Consider the following 17724-nt stretch of genomic DNA (forward strand, 5'->3'; position numbering starts at 1 on the left):
CGGGGCCAGGCGCGGCGGGACGTGAGGGGCGAGCGGCGGGGCCCGGCGCGCAGCCCGGCGCCGGCACCATGGAGGAGGACGACAGCTACGGTCAGTACGGCCCGCGGCGCGGCCGGGCAAGCGCCCCCTCCCGCGCTTCCTGCCGTGCCCGCCCGGCGCCTCCGGCTGCTCGGGCGGCTGGCGCTTCGCGGCGACGGCGGTGCGGGACTGGAGCCCAGGGGTCGGCGGTGTTCGGGGACCGGAGGCCGGGGTCGCGCGGTGTCTCCTGCGGGGGCCGCGTCCCCCTAGTTTCGGGCCTCTGTGGGGTGCGCAAGTTGTGTGCCGGGTCCGCGTCTTTGTTCGCGGGCGAGGAGCACACATGGGCGGCCACGGAGCGCACAGGCTTCCCCGGGGCGCTGCTGCGGGCGGGCTGCGGGGAGCGGGCGCCGTCGGGCGGGCTCCGGCCCCTCCGCCGGCCCCGGGCCCCCCGCGAGCTGTGCCAGCCCCCCGCGAAGCCCGGCCGCGCTTCGGGAACACCCAAGTTTGCGCTCCCGCGGGTGCGCGGGGACAGATCGCCCTGCACGACGTCCCACTTGACAGTTCCCACATTGCCCTCCTGCGACCCTTACCACCCCCCGGCCCCCCGAACCGCTGGTGGCCGGGAGCCGGCGCATCCCCCCCTCAAAACAGCCTGAAACTGCGGGGCTCGCCGCAGGTTCCTTGGGAATTGAGTAACACTGTATTCGGGAGGAATTTCGGAAAGAACTGGCAACTAGGACGAGGGGCGAACTTGGGTGGTTTTGGTAGCCGCGCAGGAGGCAGCCCCGTTTACAGCGCTTGTGCGGCTCGCTGGAGCCGGTCCGGGGGCAGTCGCGGAGGCAGGTCTGGTGTCTTGTGTTTATTTACAAGTAAGGCGTTGTGGAGCTGTTGGCTGCGGAAGAGGGGGGCCTGTGACCCGCAACTTGACCCCGAGCCGCGCGCCGGGGAATGTGCAGCTGCTCTCTAGACCCACTGGCAGCTCAAGTCCGGAGCGCGTTGGGGATGGCGACCGTCAGACGTCCCCGAGTTACCTTCCAAAGAGAAGACTTCTGTGCGCTCCTTTTTGTGATGGGGGGGGGGGGGGGGGGATCACCCACTGGCTGGCCTCAGAGGATCTTTCCGCCCCTCCTGCCTCCTCTTTTCTGCACATGAGAAGCTTCGCCTGCTGCTATTTTCTCTTCCTTCTCTTGCCATTGAATCTGTGTGGGACCCCGGGGTTCTGCCAGGCTTTCTTCTTGCCCTCTGCTAGTGTTCTGACCCACCAAGCTGGGCAGGAAGCTGTCGGTCTGGTTGCTTTTAATGCAGCGACTGCTTTGCCAACGGGCATGCGGCGAATTTGTGCTTGGAAGGGGTAAATGGAAGCGGGCGGATTGGTGTCCTGGGGCAGCTGTACCGGATTAGCACAAACTCGATGGCTCGGAACAACATAAATTTATGCTCGTGTCGTTTTGGAGGTCACGAGCCCACATTTGGGTCTCACTGGGCTGCCGTCAAGGTGTTTGCAGGACTGTGTTCCATTCTGGGGGGCTCTAGGGGAGGATCCATTTCCTGTTTCAGCTTCTAGAGGCCACCTTAATTCCTTGCGGGGTGGGGGGGGGGGCGCCTTTCATCTTCAGAGCCAGCAGGTAGCCTCTTCTTATTAGGACCCTTGTGGTTACATTGGACCCACCAGGACGGTCCAGCTTAGCAGGGGTACTCCGCAGGGGTAATCCCACGTTTGCCACCTAGGGTAACACAGTCATCAGTTTTGGCGATTAGGTCACGGACATCTTTGGGGGCCGATATTCTGCTGACCACACGTAAAGATGAGAAAGAAGTTTGTTCTTCCCCTTCATACAGTTAAAAATGTCATCTTCTTTGTATTTTGGTGGAACCAAAAACGTTGGAATTAAAGAAGATTCCCCACCCGTAGGGCTCGCCACACAAGAAGTACCTAATGGCTACGAAGAATAAGAATGTCAGTTCTTTGAGGGTTGTCTCTGTCCCCAGAGTGGCGGTTCCCCTCCCGGGTTTTACAGGGAACCCACCTCGCGGGGGTAGGACACGTGGGGTGCAGACTCATAGAGCACACAAAATGCACGCCCAGACGGTCTCTCGGCACCTCCAACCTCCGTCGTGTCGTGAGTTAGCCTAGCGCACAGGCCCTGTTTTTAACGTTGTGTCTCAGGGGAAGGATTGTGGTTTCCTGGCTGCCACGTGGGCATGAAACACTTCTGGAACAGAATTCGTTCATAACACGCTGAAGACAGAGGATGAGTTATAGACTTTCCCTGTTCAATTACAGAGAACTTAAAACACTAATAGAACAGCCTTTTTTTTTTTTTTTTTAATGTTTATTTTTGAGAGAGAGAGTGAGCAAGGGAGGGGCAGAGAGAGAGACACACACACACACACACACAGAATCCGAGGCAGGCTCCAGGTTCCAAGCTGTCAGCACAGAGCCCAACGCGGGGCTCGAACCCACGAACCGCAAGATCGTGACCTGAGCCAAAGTCGGACGCTCAACCTACTGAGCCACCCAGGCACCCCCAGAACGGCCTTTCCCGACTGTGGACTCCGGTGTTCTGTAGACCCAGTGACCACACGTTCGAGTTCGGATGCCCTTCCTCTCGTAGACGCGCCCTATAATGCTGTCTTTTTAATTCAGAGGTTCTTAACTCACTGGACAGGTATCGGGTGCTTCGCACGGTGCACGCGGTGGGGCACAATGGACTGTGAGGACCCGGGCCAGGGGGTAGGAGGAGAGTTTAACAGAAGTCCCCTTCGGGCTTTGTTTTCTTTGAAAACCGTGGAATTGGTGATTTTCGAAAAGCTTAATTGACATTGGAAGAGAGGTGTGCCTATTGCTTGTGGCTGGTCGATCTTCGTCCCCCAGTTTCTTTCTAAACACTGTGAAATAATTGGGACTTTTTTTTTTTAAAGGGTCACGCTCTCTTCTTAGGTCACCATTCTTTGCGGATTTCACAGTTCTCTTTGCAAGAGGAAGAGGGATTTTTGCCTTCGTAGATACCCTGCCCGAGAAAAGACTCCGTGACCATTCCCCTTGGTGCCTCCTGAACTTGAGCGGACATTGTAAACCTGCGGGCCACCTCTTAGCGGGCCTCTGGGGCCCTCCCGAAAGCGTACGTGAAAGTTTTTGTGCATGTGCGTATTTGGAGGGTCCTTAGCTTGGTTCTCGGGAGGTTCTGACCCAGGAATTGCGGTTCCAGAGTCCCCGTGGGTTGTCCACCCCTCTCTCGGGACAGATTGTGAGGGAGAGGTGGGCAGGGCCATCCCGTAGTGACTTTGGAAGAAGCATTAGCCGTCAGGATTCTGTGTCACGGTTCTGACCTCAGACCATCAAATATCTGGGCAGAGCCGCTGAAGAGCTTTGAACCCGTGGTGCCATGTATGGCCTTTACTTCCCGAACACAGCTCCTACTCTCCTTGCTTTCCATTAGCTTCAGACTTGTCCCAAGTTTCGCCATGAGGGAGAACTGGCCTGTAAGGAGTAAGCTTCTGTGTGAAGGACACGCTGACCTCAGCCTGGGCCCGACTTCCGCCATCAGAAGACGGAACGAGGTGTGGGCAGTGGGGTGTGTGGGCGCTGCTGTGGCAGGGGTGGGAGCCCCGTGCCTTCAGGGGAGATTTGCTGTCTCGTCTCTGTGCCTCGGGGGCAGGCCAGCGTGGGGTTGGGACCCAGCACAGACCCCTCGGCAGCCGTTGAGGGAACGGTAGTAGACTGAACCGGGTTCCATGCTGCAGAAGTTCATGTTCAGTGGTTAAGTTTTTGCCTGCCGCTCTCCATCCCAAACAGAAACAGGAACACCCCTCTGTACGCGTTTGACCCTGTGCCAGACCAGTCTTCCTTTTTTTCCCCCCCGGTGATAATGGTGTCTTTCGTTGTTCTCAACTTCAGTTAAACGCTTAGTGATTTGCCTTTATGGAAAACAATACAGTTCTATGAGGTCAGGGTTTTCTTAGAAAAATCTGGAACATAAAGTTACCATAATTATACATTTTGTGGTCTTTAAGGTAGATTTCCAGGGGTGATATTAACCTGTCAGAGGCGATAAACATTTTTAGAATTCTTGGTACATGGTGCCGACTTGCTTTCCCAAGGGGCTGTACAGATATACCCTGTTCCTAGCAATGTATGGGGGAACGTGTTTGAGTATCACGGCAAGTACGCCACTGGTGAGGATTTGCATTTGAAAGCTTTTTTTTTTTTTAAAGAAAACAAATCTACTGGTTACAAAATGGCACCTCATTAAATCACTAGCTGGGTTGAAAGAATCTTGCGTTTTTGCGTATTATGACCTGCGTGTTTGTGTGGGATGATGGCTTCTTTATTTACTTACCTGAGATTAACTTTTTTTGTGTGGCTGCGAACAAATGAACTGTTTTTCTCACTGTGATGTTTTTAGCATGGGGAAAGATTTTGGGGTTGGGGTGAGATTTTGCCCAATGGTGGTGTTCACCTGTTTATATTTTTTTAATTGTTTCTCTTTTTTATTTGAAAGGGTTCGTTTATTTTGAGAGAGAGTGTGAGCAGCGGAGGGGCAGAGAGAGAGGAGAGAGAGAATCCCAAGCAGGCTCTGTGCTGTCAGCATCAGAGCCCGACACGGGGCTTGAACCCACGAACCCGTGAGATCATGACCTGAGCCCAAATCAAGAGTTAGACGCTTAACCGACTGAGCTACCCAGGCGCACCTAATTTTTCTCCTAAGGATTGAAGACCTCTCAACCCATATATTGTCTTCTGGCCAAATACAAACGTTTCCTTTAGAGGAGAAGTCATGAGTTAGGTAGCTCTTACAGGTCTGGGTTATGATGATGCTTGGGTCGGTCCGTGGGATCTTAAGGTTCATACCCGTTTCTTTCTAAATGTCCCGTGTATTAATCATGAGCAGTCTTGCCAAATGGGTTTTCCTTAATGTGTTTCAAACATTCAAGATCACGTAGTTCTACAGAAGGAACTGGAAGGAGAGTGCCTTCCAGTTCAAGGGTGAGAGCAAACCCACGGGTCAGTTGGCGAGGGTGAGGCCGACGTGCGGGCGTGTTGCCCTGGATTGTGGGGCAGAGGTTCAGCGTGGGGCCGGGTGGCCGCCAGAGTCCGCCCCCGAAGACCTGTCCGCCCCTTTCCTGTTCGCCCTCCAGCACGAAAGGCTCGGACAGCGGGCTCCTGGAGACAGTACTTTGCCCGAACCTGTCCATTGGCTTTGTTGCCACACTGCCTCTTGATTGTCTAATTATTGTTGCTTAGTTTCAGTTGCAATAATAGAGGCACGGAGGAGGTGGAAAATGATTTAGAAATGTTCAAGAAGTGAGTCCCACATCCTCTGAAACTGCTGGTAGTGTTGTTTTGCGGGTCTCTCTGCACTAAAAGCACGTAAGATAGGCTGAAGGCTGTGTAGGGGATTTTTGTTACCCGTCCTTATCCAGGATGGTGTGACAGTGTCTGTCTCTGTGATGCTGAGGTGGCCTTGAGCTGCTTTCTGAGCTGCCTGGCTCCTTTAACAAGGGTCAGGACATGACCTTCCTTATCTGAGTCTTTTCCTGTTTTTTTCCTTTTTTTTTTTTTTTTTTTTTTGAGTCTTCAAGGTTTCCTATTTCAGAAGAGTACCTTTCTCTGGCATCGTTACAGTGCATATTATAATTATTAATGCTGGTGCGAAGGATGGAATCGGTGTCCTGCTATTAAAAAACCTTTCCTCTTCGGTGGTACCGTCGTAGGCCCGTCTGGGCAAGCAGTTCGGAAGCGCGTATTCGGTCAGCCAGCAACCCCCCCCCCCCCCCCCCCCCCCGCCCCAGCGTGCAGCCCCCGTTGGCAGGCGTGCTTGGAGCCTAGAAGACAGACGTGGAGGCCTTGAGGGCGAGGGTCAGAGTGCGTGTGGCAGGTGTGAAAACCCTGGGTAAGCAGCTGGAGGAGTCCTGCCTGGAGTTGGGGTCGAGCCGGACTGGACGGACGACAGTTCACAGAACTGGGCTCTAGAAGCCCGGTCGGTGCCAACTGGGTGAAGACGGCAGGGAAATAACATGTCCAGCAGAGAGAGTGAGCCAGGGCCAGCAGGTGAGGGGCACTGGCCCCTCTGCACCTAGAGAACAGGAGGCCACAGACACAGGCCCTGGGGGGGGGGGGGGGGGGGGGGGGGAGGACAGAGTCATGGAAGGCTTCTGTGTGTTCCAAAGACTGTTCTCTGAGTCACAAGGAGCCTGGGGGGCTGAACTGCGGTATTTCGAGGTGATGATTTTGCATTTTAGAAAGATCCCACTGCCTGCCGTGGTTCCAGGGGGCAGCGGGGAGATCCTTAGGAAGCCCTTGGCGCCATCCTGGTGGAGGAGGAGGACCTGGGCAAAGGCAGTAGGAGCGGGCAAGAGGGGGCATTAACCACAAGGACCGACAGTCATGGGGTCTGGTTGCCACGGCTCGGGAGAGACCTAGCGTTGCGGGAGCGAAACAGGGTTCCAGGTGAGCGCCGGGCTGCTGTCTCAGATGACTGCTTGGAGAGAGCCTTCAGATGAAGGCAGGTGCTCGGGTTTGGACATACTGAGTGGAGCCCGGGGAAATGGGGAGGTCGCGTGCTGAGAAGAGGGCGAAGGCTGTGGTCCTGGGCAAGGACGCCCAACCGACTGAGCCCCCCCAGGCGCCCCAAACACCAAAATGTGTATTAAAAAAAAGACTATAGGGGTGCCTGGGGGACTCAGTCGGTTGAGCGTCCGACTTCAGCTCAGGTCATGATCTCACAGTCCGTGGGTTCGAGCCCCGTGTCGGGCTCTGTGCTGACAGCTCAGAGCCTGGACCCCGCTTCCGATTCTGTGTCTCCCTCTCTCTGCCCCTCCCCTGCTCGTGCTCTGTCTCTGTCTCAAAACTAAAATAAAACGGTAAAAAAAAATTAATACACGTTTTGAAAACGATTCTGAGCCAGTCTTGAATTACAGGATTCACTCACGGCTCCTCGAGCAGGACCGGGCTCATGTTCTTCTGTCTGTGGGGCTTTTGTAGCCAGCAGCTGCCAGGGCCACGTGTGTGTTTGCACCTATTAGCTTAAGTTACTTTAAGTTCTGTGTTTCCCTGAAACACGGCTTCCAGCAGCCCTAGTGACTGAAATTAAGAGGATATTTTGATTTCTAGCTGTATTCTCGCATTTCTGGCTGCGCGCTGGACGGTCCCCTTGGCCATACGTCCCCGTCTCAGATTCCGCGTGTCTGAGGGTGTCCTGCCTCTCCAGTCCAGTCCTCCCTCCAGACTTTTCCTTTGTGGTTTTTTTTTTTTTTTTTTCACTTTTACCACCATTACCTATCACCCCAATTATTCATGCTTGGAAAGACATTTGATTCATTCTCTTTCTTGCCATCTGAATTGTTTTCCAGCTACCCATCCGTCTTTCTGCCCGTTGAGCATTTTTTTCATTACCTTCTCGGTGTCAGGGTGTTGGTTGGAATTTTAAAATACAGGCCTGCTTTCAGGAAGCTCCTAGTGGAGTTGACATGTTGAAAAATTTCAAGACTGTACAGCAGGAGCTCTGATGGACATGTGAGCAAATGCTGTGGGAGTCTGGAGGGTTCGGTTTTCACTGTGCTGGGTGAGAGAGAGTTCGGGGGCGGTTGGGGGGGGGGGCACCTGGCTCTGGGGCCGGATGAGATGAGATGGAGGCACGCCAGAGCACAGCAGGAGTTCACAGCCTGCTCTGCGCTGAGTTCCTGCCGAGCACGTTGCCTGAGTTCTCCTTCGGTCCTCAGGGTGATCTGCAGGGGAGGAGCACAGAGCCTGCCCGTCCCCAGGTGAAGAGGTCGCTGTGTATGTGAGGTGGCCTCACCGATGGGCGGCAGCCAGATTCGCAGACCCGAAGTCGCTTCTGCCGTGCTGTCTGCTCGTTCCTATTCCCCATTATTTCAGACCCCCTTTCCCACTTGCTCTGGACCCTCTGTGCTGTGTATCAGCTTTCTAAGCTCTCTGTGTCTCTCCTGGAGTTGGGGTGCGGAGTTCCGTGTCTTGCTGTAGTTGGGGTAGTTTTGTCGTTACAGCCTACATTGGGGGTCATGAAACAGATTTAGATTGAAAGAGCCCGCCGTTAATGTTAGGGTGGAAATTGGAGGGCTCCAATTCCGGTTGGAGGGAAATTGGAAATGGGTTCCACAGGAGGCCATTCTTGCCCTTCATCTGTTGGATGGTGTCGGTTTCGAGGTCAGCGTTCCCTCCCAGGGCCTCTGGTGACCCGGGCTTGGTGTGGTGGCAGGGGTGTGACGGGCTGGCCTTTGATGAGTCCCGAGAGCCAGAGCTTGTGTTGTGCTTGGGCGGCCAGAATGTCAGCGAGCAGTCGGGTCACCAGGTGACAGTTAACGTAAGTGATTCCCCCCCCCCCCCCCCGCCCCTTACAGATCGTACTGAAGTTGGCCTCTCAGCCACCTACAGGGACCTTTCATGCCACTCCTTGCCTTTTCGCCCTTGTGATGAAATAGAGAAGGCCATTGAGAAAAGAAATTTCCACAGTGAAGCAGGAGAGCGCGGCTGGAGAACAGTATTTCTTCGGGCGAATGACAGCGCGTCTTCCAGCGTCTTCCCACCCGAGGCCCGGACTTGGCAGCTTTGTCTCCTGTCCGGGGAGAGGCCGGCGTCTGAGCGGGGCCCCCTCAGGACAGCGGTACCCCGGAGGGGTCACCGAGGATGCTGACGCAAGGCGTCAGCTCTGCGGGCTCAGAGACAGACTTTGGGGGCCTGGATTCCCAACCGTGACGCGAGATCGCCCATCTAGTGCCGTGTTTGAAGGAGCTGTAAAAGCCGGCTTTTGCACATTTGGCTCTCCCCGGCCATCCCCGGGAGCTCCCGCAGGGGGCCTGTGGTTCAGGACAGTGGGGGGCCTGGGGCGCGCCTCCCGGTTCCCAGCCGGGGGCCCTCACCCTCCTGTCAGGGCCGCACTGGACGGAGAGGGAGGCGGCACACAGCTTCTGGGTGACCTGGGCCGTCTCCTTGGAGCCGAGGAGCCTCCGGGGCTCCTGGTCTGGGATGCTCCCCCCAGGGCGCTTCTCCTCCCTGGACCCCATGACTTGTCCTGATGGGGAACCGCTTTTTCTTCAGCCCGTTCGGTAACTTTGACAGAGACCTTCAGGGATCTGCCTCTGTGCCCGGGCGAAGCGTGGAGGAAAAGAAGTTCTGAAGAGTCTTAGGACTGTGATTGGAAGATGACTTCCCGGATTTCCGATAACCCCACAGAACTAGGGACGCCCCCCTGGACTTGGTGGTCTGACTCTGGCTGTGGCCGCGGGGCGCGGGGAGGCTCCTCCACCGCTGGCCTCGGCGGCTGCTGACCTCAGCGAGGCCCCCCGGGTCCGCCGCTCGCACGTCTCGGCTCAGCCCGCCCGCGGGCTCTTCCCCCCGCTCGGATGCCTTCCTCCCCACGTCCTCCCGGTTCGTGCCCTTGCCCGCCAGCCTCGGCTCGTCCCTAGAGCACCTGCCGGCAGTCACGTGACTGCGTCCGCTCGGTCTCCGCCGCCGCCGCGGCGTCTCTGGTTACCGGCCGGGCCCCAGGTGCCCGGCGCCGGCCCGGACCTTGTGGGCTCTCGGAGTGCGTTGAAGGAGTCGCTCCGGCCGTCTCTCCGTCTGTGGCCGACAGGGAGACGAAGGCCACCGAAGGGGCCCGTGGCTGCCCGCGAGGTGCAGTTGAGATTAGAACGTAGCCCTCTCACCTCACTTGTAAAATGTCCCGCTTCGTTCCTCTGCTGTCCCGTGCTTTGTTCGGGGGCTCGGTTCCTGCGGCAGCTGGCTGTGGCCGTGACCCAGGGGGGAGGCTCCTCGCCGCTGACTTGCCGCTGAGCTGCGGGGAGGGTTATGGAAGCGCTTTCCGTGCGTTCCGACATATCAGTGCGCGTCTTAAAAAAGGAACATTGAGACGAAAAATAGGATTATTCTGCTCTTGAAAGACGAGTGCGGCAAGGAGGTTAAGAGGGGCTCCCGCAGGGGTGTCTGGGTGGCTCAGTCGATTAAGCGTCCAACTTCGGCTCATGATCGTGATCCGTCCGGTCCTTGAGTTCAGGCCCCGCGTCGGGCTCTGTGCTGACAGCTCGGAGCCTGGAGCCTACTTGGGATTCTGTGTCTCCCTCTCTCTGCCCCTCCCCTGCTCACGCTCTGTCTCTCTCAAAAATAACAAATAAACATTTTTTAAAAATAAAAAAAAAGAGGGGCTCCTGCATTCTCCAGGAGGTGATTTGTGGTGTGGGCTTACTTTATTCTAGGAAGCGTTGACGTGTTTGACAAATGCCTGATAAGGAGTAGACCTAGGTTACCAATTTTTCTTCAGGATTAAAAAGTCAGGAAAGCAGCCGGACATGGTGGCGGAAGGCTGCTCTGACTCGGGATCGCTTCTGGATGTGCCCTCGTGTGTCGGCGAGGCGGGGACAGTGACTTTGCTGTATTTGTATTCTCTTCCTGTGGCTGCCGCTCAAAAGATCGCACGCTTACTGGCTCCAAACAACACAAATTTATGATCTTATTGTTCCGAGGGTCACAAGACTGGGTCTCACTGGGCTAAAACCAAGGTGTCAGCAGGGCCAGTTCCTTCTGGAGGCTCCTGGAGAGATTCTTTCCTTGCCCTTTTCACCTTTCAGAGGCCGCCTGTGTCCCTCGGCCCCTGACCCCTCCCTCCATCTCAGAGAGCCCGCAGTTATTGCTAAACTCTTAATCTCATCATCCTGATCCTGAGTCCCCTGCCTCCTCCTCCTATATACGAGGCCCTGGTGGTTCCGTTGGGCCCGCCAGACGATCCGGGATCATCTCCCCATCGTCGGGACGGCTGGTGCGCTACCTTCACTCCCTCTGCGTCACTTCCCCTTCGCCGTGTGATTTAACAGATCCACACGTTCCCGGGACTAGGCTGTGGACATCTTTGGTGGTTCTGCCGACCACATCCGCCCTAGGACTTTTGTCCCTGGGTGTTTCTAGGGAGGGAAGTGTCCCACGTGGACAGTAAGGATTACAGTATTGATGGAGACTTGGTCTGCTCTTGGTAAGCATTTCTGGTTCTGGAAGAGCATTCAAAGGTGGAGGAGAGCACACGCAGAGCAGCCATGAACTTTGACCCGTCCATCCTGTTTCTGCTTCTCAGCAACCCTGTTTGTCATCAGACGACCAGAGAACAAAGACCATGTTTGGTCAGAAGGCTGTGTTGTTGCTGCCGATTCTTAGGAATGTTTTTGTACTTTCTTCAAGAGTAAGGAGAATTTTTCCAGGTTCCAGGTAATGGAAACATCCCTGCACAATGGTGCTTGATAGGAAAAAGTTGTTCATTATTCTGGACGGAGATATTGGCGTGACGTGATTTGGCGATCATTTTCCCAGGCATCTGCCCTTTTCCGCATCTCAGTGGACCTCTCGTTGCGTGGGGGAGGCGGGCTAGGGGCATTTACTCTTGCACAGATTCGTGCCAGAGGCTCATTTGGTTTAATTTCCACCCCAAATAGATTTCAAGGATACAAAACCAAATTTTTGGCCAAATACTACTGTTCTTTCTGAAGGTCCCGTTTTCTTAAACACATAAATGTGTGCGTATTTATAGCATTCTACTAAGAGGAATTTAAACTTCTGCTTTAAAAAAAATTATAAAGATAATACATCTTTATGGTAAAAAGTCAATTGCTAGAGAAAAGCACATAGTTAGAAGTCAAGTTTGATTTTTAAAGGGGTTTTTATAGGCTCTAGGACGTTTGCACAATTTTAGTTCTCTGCTGTATCCCCAGGGTCGGTTGCTTTCCACACAAAAGTAGGTTACACCTCACCTGATTTCAGCCTGGAGCCGCGGGACTGAAGGAGACAGTCCCTATGAGACTGGGTGGCACTTGGAGAAAATCAGAATCTCAGGACGGTTTGACCGCATCTTGGTGAACACGTGCGCCAGAGCGTCGCCGCGAGAGCCAGAACTTGGAAACCGCTGACTGCTCATCAGTAAAGAGACGGTTCAGTACATCGTGGTGTGTTTGTGTTGCAGAATACTAGGCTCCCCTGTGTGCACAGGTGCGGAGGATGGCCGTGTGATGCGGAGTGAGAAAACAGGTGGCTCGTGAGGTAGCGTGTTTATTTGAAAAAGTACGTAGTTTATCAGTTCACATGCGTGTGTGCCAAGAAAACCTCTGTCGCCTTTATGAGGATTCAAGTCAGACCCAGAAACCAAAACAAAGCTGCAGATGGGGGACCGGGTTGGGGGGGGGGGGGAAGGGAGGAGGTGCAAGGCCGGTGAGGGTGGAAGGAGTGGAGAAAAGTCCGGTCTTCTGGACACTCGGGGAAAATGATGGTGGCCGAATAATGCTTATTTTGGGGGTGGATTTTGGTTTTGAGAAGTGATGCCATCAGACTTCCTTGCGTTCTGTATAGCTTTTAGAAAGATAGGGATGTGGTACACTGTGTGTAAAATTCCCTTTTAGTTCTATTTAAAAGTCTCACAGTCTGTGGGATAGTGGGATTTTTTGTTGGCCTTAAGAGAAGCCATTCAAAGTCGTAAAATGTCATCGCGTTCTTTGTTAATCTGTAAAAACCTAACTATTTGGATAAGAGGCCAGGGTCAAGATACCAGTGGTCAAAAAGATAAATAAAAGGAATTTACTATTTCCTGAATTTTTGGTTTTAGATATCCACATTTGTAAAATCACCACGTAGTTTGAGTTCCACCTGGAGACCTGTTCTAGTTGGAGTAGGCAGGTGTCTTAGGAAGATGAACCTACGAGTGTTCATCTACCTATCTGAAGCTCGTCGTCTTGTAAATTGGGACAAGCATCGTGTGGTTCCCGTCCCTGGCTCATCTGCAGAATCGCCTGGGTGGTTGTTTTTTAAGAAATCAGTGTTTTCCGGGGCCCCACTTGAGCCATACCTACTAAACCAGGGCCCTCCAGGGTAGGATCCAGGAATGAATGAATGAACACACACACGTTGTCAGAGCTCCTAAAAACTTCAGGAGCTCAGATGCAGAGGAACCTCACACCTCCCCCCGTCCCCCCCCCCCCCCAGGGTGGGTGATAGCCCTGGCTTGGGCTGGTGCTCCAGAGGTTGATCTGATCTCATCATTTCCCACGTCCGTTGTGAGCAGTGACGGTGTGAGGGTTTGTGTGTCCCAGATTGTAGGAAGTGCCCTCCAACTGTAACCGGCTGATTGATGAGGTTTTGCTTCAGGCGGTTCAGAATTCCCTTTAGAGCGTTTTGAGCTTTCAAGCAGAGGTTGGTTTTTTGGGTTGTTTTGTTTTGTTTTTTTAGGTTTTTTTCTTTTAACATTTATTTATTTTTCAGAAAGAGGGAGAGGGCGTGCGTGCACCAGAGCAGGGAAGGGGCAGAGAGAGGGAGACAGAGGATGCCAAGCAGGCTCCGCACCCTCAGCACAGAGCCCGAGCCGGGTGGAACTCACGAACCCGTGAAACCCGAAATCGAGAATGGGCTGCTCAACCAGCTGACCCCCCAGGCGCCCTCAGGCAGAGGTCTCTAAGTAGAGGCTCAGCAGATAAAAACCCCCACAGAGCCAAGTTTGGGTTTTTTTTTTTTTTCCTCCTTCATCAAAGCTACCGGGCATAGCTGCCTCCCCACCTCAGGTTCCCCAGGTGTCTGTGGTTTTAGTTCTGTTCCGTTTAGAGACGCCGTCCCTCTGTTGTTCTGTTGCCAGGCAGCCCCTGGGCTCAGGCCCTCTTACCGCTCTGATCCGTCCGGCGAGGGAAGCGACCTGAAAAGATCCTTCCCCTCTGCCCCTTGGGACCTGGCTTGCCAGGCACAGGAGCCTGCGGGAGAACTGAGCCCAGTCACCTTGCCAGTGGCTTCCGGCCGCCTTCCCTCCCCTCCGGGCTCCTGGAAGGTAGCCTGACACTCGGCCACGTTAGGCGGCTTGCGAGGGTTGACTGGCATCGTGTGTGTCCTTCTTACTTTGTTACCACTTGGGCGGACTTTGGAAAATTCTTACTAACGGAGGATTCCAAAAATGCCAAGTAGAGGGAAGAGTGTAATTAGCTCATTACTTGTGTACATTTTGGTGTAATTTCCTGCAGAGTTTTTTTTTGTGTTTTTTTTTTTTTTTTTCTTCTGTGCTGTCAGCCCGCCTAAGTCCCTTTGGAAAAATGTACAATTAAAAAGTAAATGTAAAAATGGGCTCCAGTCATTCTGCAGACTCCGTTGTAGCTTTCCAGATGTGTTTTTCTCGGCCATTAAAATGTGTATGTGGACAGTGTTTTAGCGGCATCTGTCGGGGCAGGGCCCCATCCTCATAGAGGACAGCAGGCCAGCTGGCCGGCCGCAGCCTTGCGGGGGCTGGAAGCAGGTAGGGAGACAGTGGGTCACAAGCGGCACTGCGTTCAGCAGGACCTCAGCCTCCCCGGCCCGAGTCCCACGGGGTGACGTGACGGGCCCAGACGAGGGCCAAGCTTGAATTGGATCCGTCTGCGGTTGAGGGGCCGAGGACCAAGCACCTTTTGTAGCGAGCAGCGGACGAGCCAGGCCCCCTCCCCTGGGAGCCAGCGAGTTGCGCTGTGGTCTCCTTGACCAACCAGATGTGGCCGAAGAGACGTGCAGGGACGCCTGGGTCCCCTGGTGGCCCGCCTCTGCCAAACGCGGCACGTGTGGGTGCACCACCATTTAATTAGTTATCCCCTCTTGTTGGCTATTTAGAAGTTTCCGCTTTGGTCCCACGACAGGGTCATCCCTGTAACGTTGTTGGGAAAACTTCGCCCACATTTCTGAGTATTTTCTTAGGCTAGATTCCAGCAAGTACGATCCGTCACTTTCAGAATTGCATCTCACACTAGTGTTTGATTGTATTAGTTTGCCCTCCCGACACTGAACTGTTTTATTTTTAATTTGTTTTTATTCCTTGTTTTTTTTAAAGTAGGCTCTACTCCCAACATGGGGCTTGAACGCACAACCCCGAGATCGAGGGTCCAGCGCTCCACTGACTGAGCCAGCTGGGCTCCCCTTATCGAATTGATTTTTAGTCATTGGCTTTTTGATACAATGTTTAAATCTTCTTTTCTTCCTCCTCTCAGTGTTGGTGGAGTGAACATTGACTGTTCTAAGATCTTGTCTAGTGTGTGCGTGAGTCAGCGGGGAGATCGTAGCCGTTTATCCCCAGGTCCGTTTGAATATATTCACAGCTATTTATTGAGCATCTGTTGGGAGCTGGGCGCTGTGCAGGCCCTGGGGTTGGGCATGAGCAGAGCCCTCAGGGACCTTAGGCTGTAGATAGAAGAAGCTGGTTTTCCGTGGATAGTGTGTTTCATCTAATTTCATTTCTCCGTTGAGTTCAGATGAGGGCTTCTTAATAAAGTTAAGGTGGGAACCCATCTGCCTTCGATTTCGTGGATTGTCGTAGGCATCGTTTTTCTCATGTTTAAAAAAAAATTTTTAAGTTTGTTTATTTTTGAAGGAGAGCGTGAGTGGAGGAGGGGCGGAGAGAGAGGGAGAGGGAGTTCACACGAATCATGATGTAGTTGTGAACAGATAGGTTTTTAAAATCGTTTATGGTAGGAGAGAAGACCGTCTCTGTGCAGACAGGGACACCGTGGTTGAAAGGAGCTTGACTTTTTTGCTTCATAACCCCCCCCCCCCAATTTTGCCAAAAGGCATGGTTACAGATCCTTCATCAGTCAGCCTAAACTTTATTTAAAACTGGCCATCTTGTGCCTTGGGCAAATTCTCAGTCTTCTCTAAGGGCCACTGGACTGGGGTAATGACGCAGTCCTACCTGCCCCTCGGGGTCAGATGAAGGGTCCGGTGAGGTGCTCCGTGTATGTCAGTTGGGGAGTCGACACGCACAGGTGCCTGGGGAGTGTCAGCACCGGTGGCCGTCACCAGCAGGCACCGCCCAGGGCTTCGTGGGCTCCCCAGCAATCCGACACACCAGAGGTGACATTTAAACGCCTTTAGTCATAACGAATACATTAATTTCCACTTGACTGTTGCAAGAAACTCTTCGGGTTCCCTTTTCTTGTAGTTTTTTTTTTTTTTTAATTTAACGCATACTTACCTATGGTAAACTGTATCCATTAATGGTTTTATTTTCTTTAAACTGTATCCATTTGAAGTGTGCGGTTTGATGAGATCTATCTGACAGATTTTTGCCCCGGTGAAGGCGCAGTTACGGTGAAGAGGTGAAATTCCGGGAACACTTCATTGCCCTGAGAAGATCCTCCCTTGTCTGTCTGCAGCCCAGCCCTCCCTCCCCCGGATCTGCCTTTTGTCACCGCAGATTGGTCTGCGTTCCCCAGAATTTTGTATTAATGGGATCATCCGACGTATTCTCTTGCGCCTGGCTCTCGCTCGGCGTGAAGTGTATGAGATCATTGTGGGGAGAGTCAGTCTTCCCTTTTCATTGCTGAGTTGTTTTATTTCTACTATCTGCAGAGAGCACGTTTTATTCATCCGTTCACCTGTCACGAAGGTGTGGATTATTTCCAGCTTGGGGCCACCGTGAATTAAGCGGCTGTGAGTGTGTGTGTGCGCAAGTCATTGTGTGGGCGTCTTGGGTTAGTACCAGTGGAACGGCTGGGCTATACGGCAGGGTTTTTCTTTTCCCTCGAAGGCGTTTTAGGTAGAATGTAATAGAGGTAACAAGGACTGGTGTTTGCAAATGGTGCGCAACTAGTCCCGAAATAAGTGTTAGAAAAGCTCTTACTGAATGTAAGCGTAATGTGCCAGTCTGTTACAGGACGTTTTAATATATTTTGCATCAAATAAGAAAATTAGCATTTACCCCCCCCCCAAAAAAAAAGTCACAGAGTAAATGAAAACATTCTTTTTTCTTGTTCTTGCAGTAAAAAAAAATCACAGTTTTGAACTTCCTTAAAATTGGGGAGAAAGCCTCGCACAAAATTACAAGTATAAATCGTTGTGGCTGGGCCCCGTGCAGGGTGGGGGGGAGAAGGGGCCCTTTGGAAGGTTCCGTCAGCATTGTCTGCTTCTCCTGCGCTCTCCCCTTTCCAGAGCTTCCCTGTGTGTCCGGGGGAGCTTCTCTGTGGCTCATGCTCTCGTGCATGACGTTTGTGACTCAGCCCGCATGGGAGAGTGTGCCGCGCTCCGTGGGCCTAGCGGGAGAGGCGCCCTCTCCTGTTACTAAGGTGTTTGCCCCCTACCGGGCTACACCGCCACCCCGGGGTAAATCTTCTTTAACGATGGGGGGGGGGGTGTTTGTTTATTTACTTATTTATTTTTTGAATGTTTATTGTTTGGAGAGGGGGAGAGAGGGAGAGAGAATCCCAAGCAGGCTCCACGCCGTCCGCGCAGAGCCCGACCGGGAGAGCATGACCTGAGCCAAGACCAAGAGTCAGACTTCACTGGCTGAGCCGCCCAGGCGCCCCAGTTTTTTAATTCATTTTTAAGTAGCTCCCACCTCCAGTGTGGGGCTTGAACCCACGACCCTGGGATCAAGAGTCGCATGCTCGACGCGCCCAGCCAGGTGACCCTGTGAGCATTTTGTTTGTTTGTTTGTTTTTCAGGGATTCTTCTATAGAATCTTTTGAGAACAGTTCTGTGGTTTGGGGGTTCTGGGTGTTTGAACTCCCAGGTAGAGGATCTACTTTGGAATCAAGGTATTGATCGAAGGTTACTCTGAAGAATCCATAGTTTACGTCCCCACACGAGTTAGGTGGCGGGGGTCAAAAGTAACGGAAAGCTGGGGACGTTGGTCTTTGCATAGTTGCAGTGTGGTAAGTCGCCGATTGAGTCGGCTTAGTGCCTTGTTTCGTGCTGTTTTCCATCCTCATTGTTAGTGC

At 53.3% G+C, this 17724-nt stretch overlaps 2 protein-coding genes across 2 annotated transcripts in view; one reads left to right on the plus strand and one right to left on the minus strand.

The window, feature by feature from the left end:
• Positions 1-17724, minus strand: part of PGS1 (phosphatidylglycerophosphate synthase 1) — a 339697-nt gene that overhangs the window by 92392 nt on the left and 229581 nt on the right. The window lies entirely within an intron of this gene.
• The window catches only part of CYTH1 (cytohesin 1), a 78449-nt gene continuing 60731 nt past the window's right edge, over positions 7-17724 (plus strand). Inside the window, exon 1 of the mRNA XM_049635588.1 lies at positions 7-90. Coding sequence (XP_049491545.1) covers positions 69-90 — 22 coding nt within the window. The 5' untranslated portion in view covers positions 7-68. The remainder of the gene's footprint in view (positions 91-17724) is intronic.

This window comes from Panthera uncia, chromosome E1 (assembly GCF_023721935.1).
Source record: "Panthera uncia isolate 11264 chromosome E1, Puncia_PCG_1.0, whole genome shotgun sequence".
In the NCBI taxonomy this organism is placed as follows: Eukaryota; Metazoa; Chordata; class Mammalia; order Carnivora; family Felidae; genus Panthera; species Panthera uncia.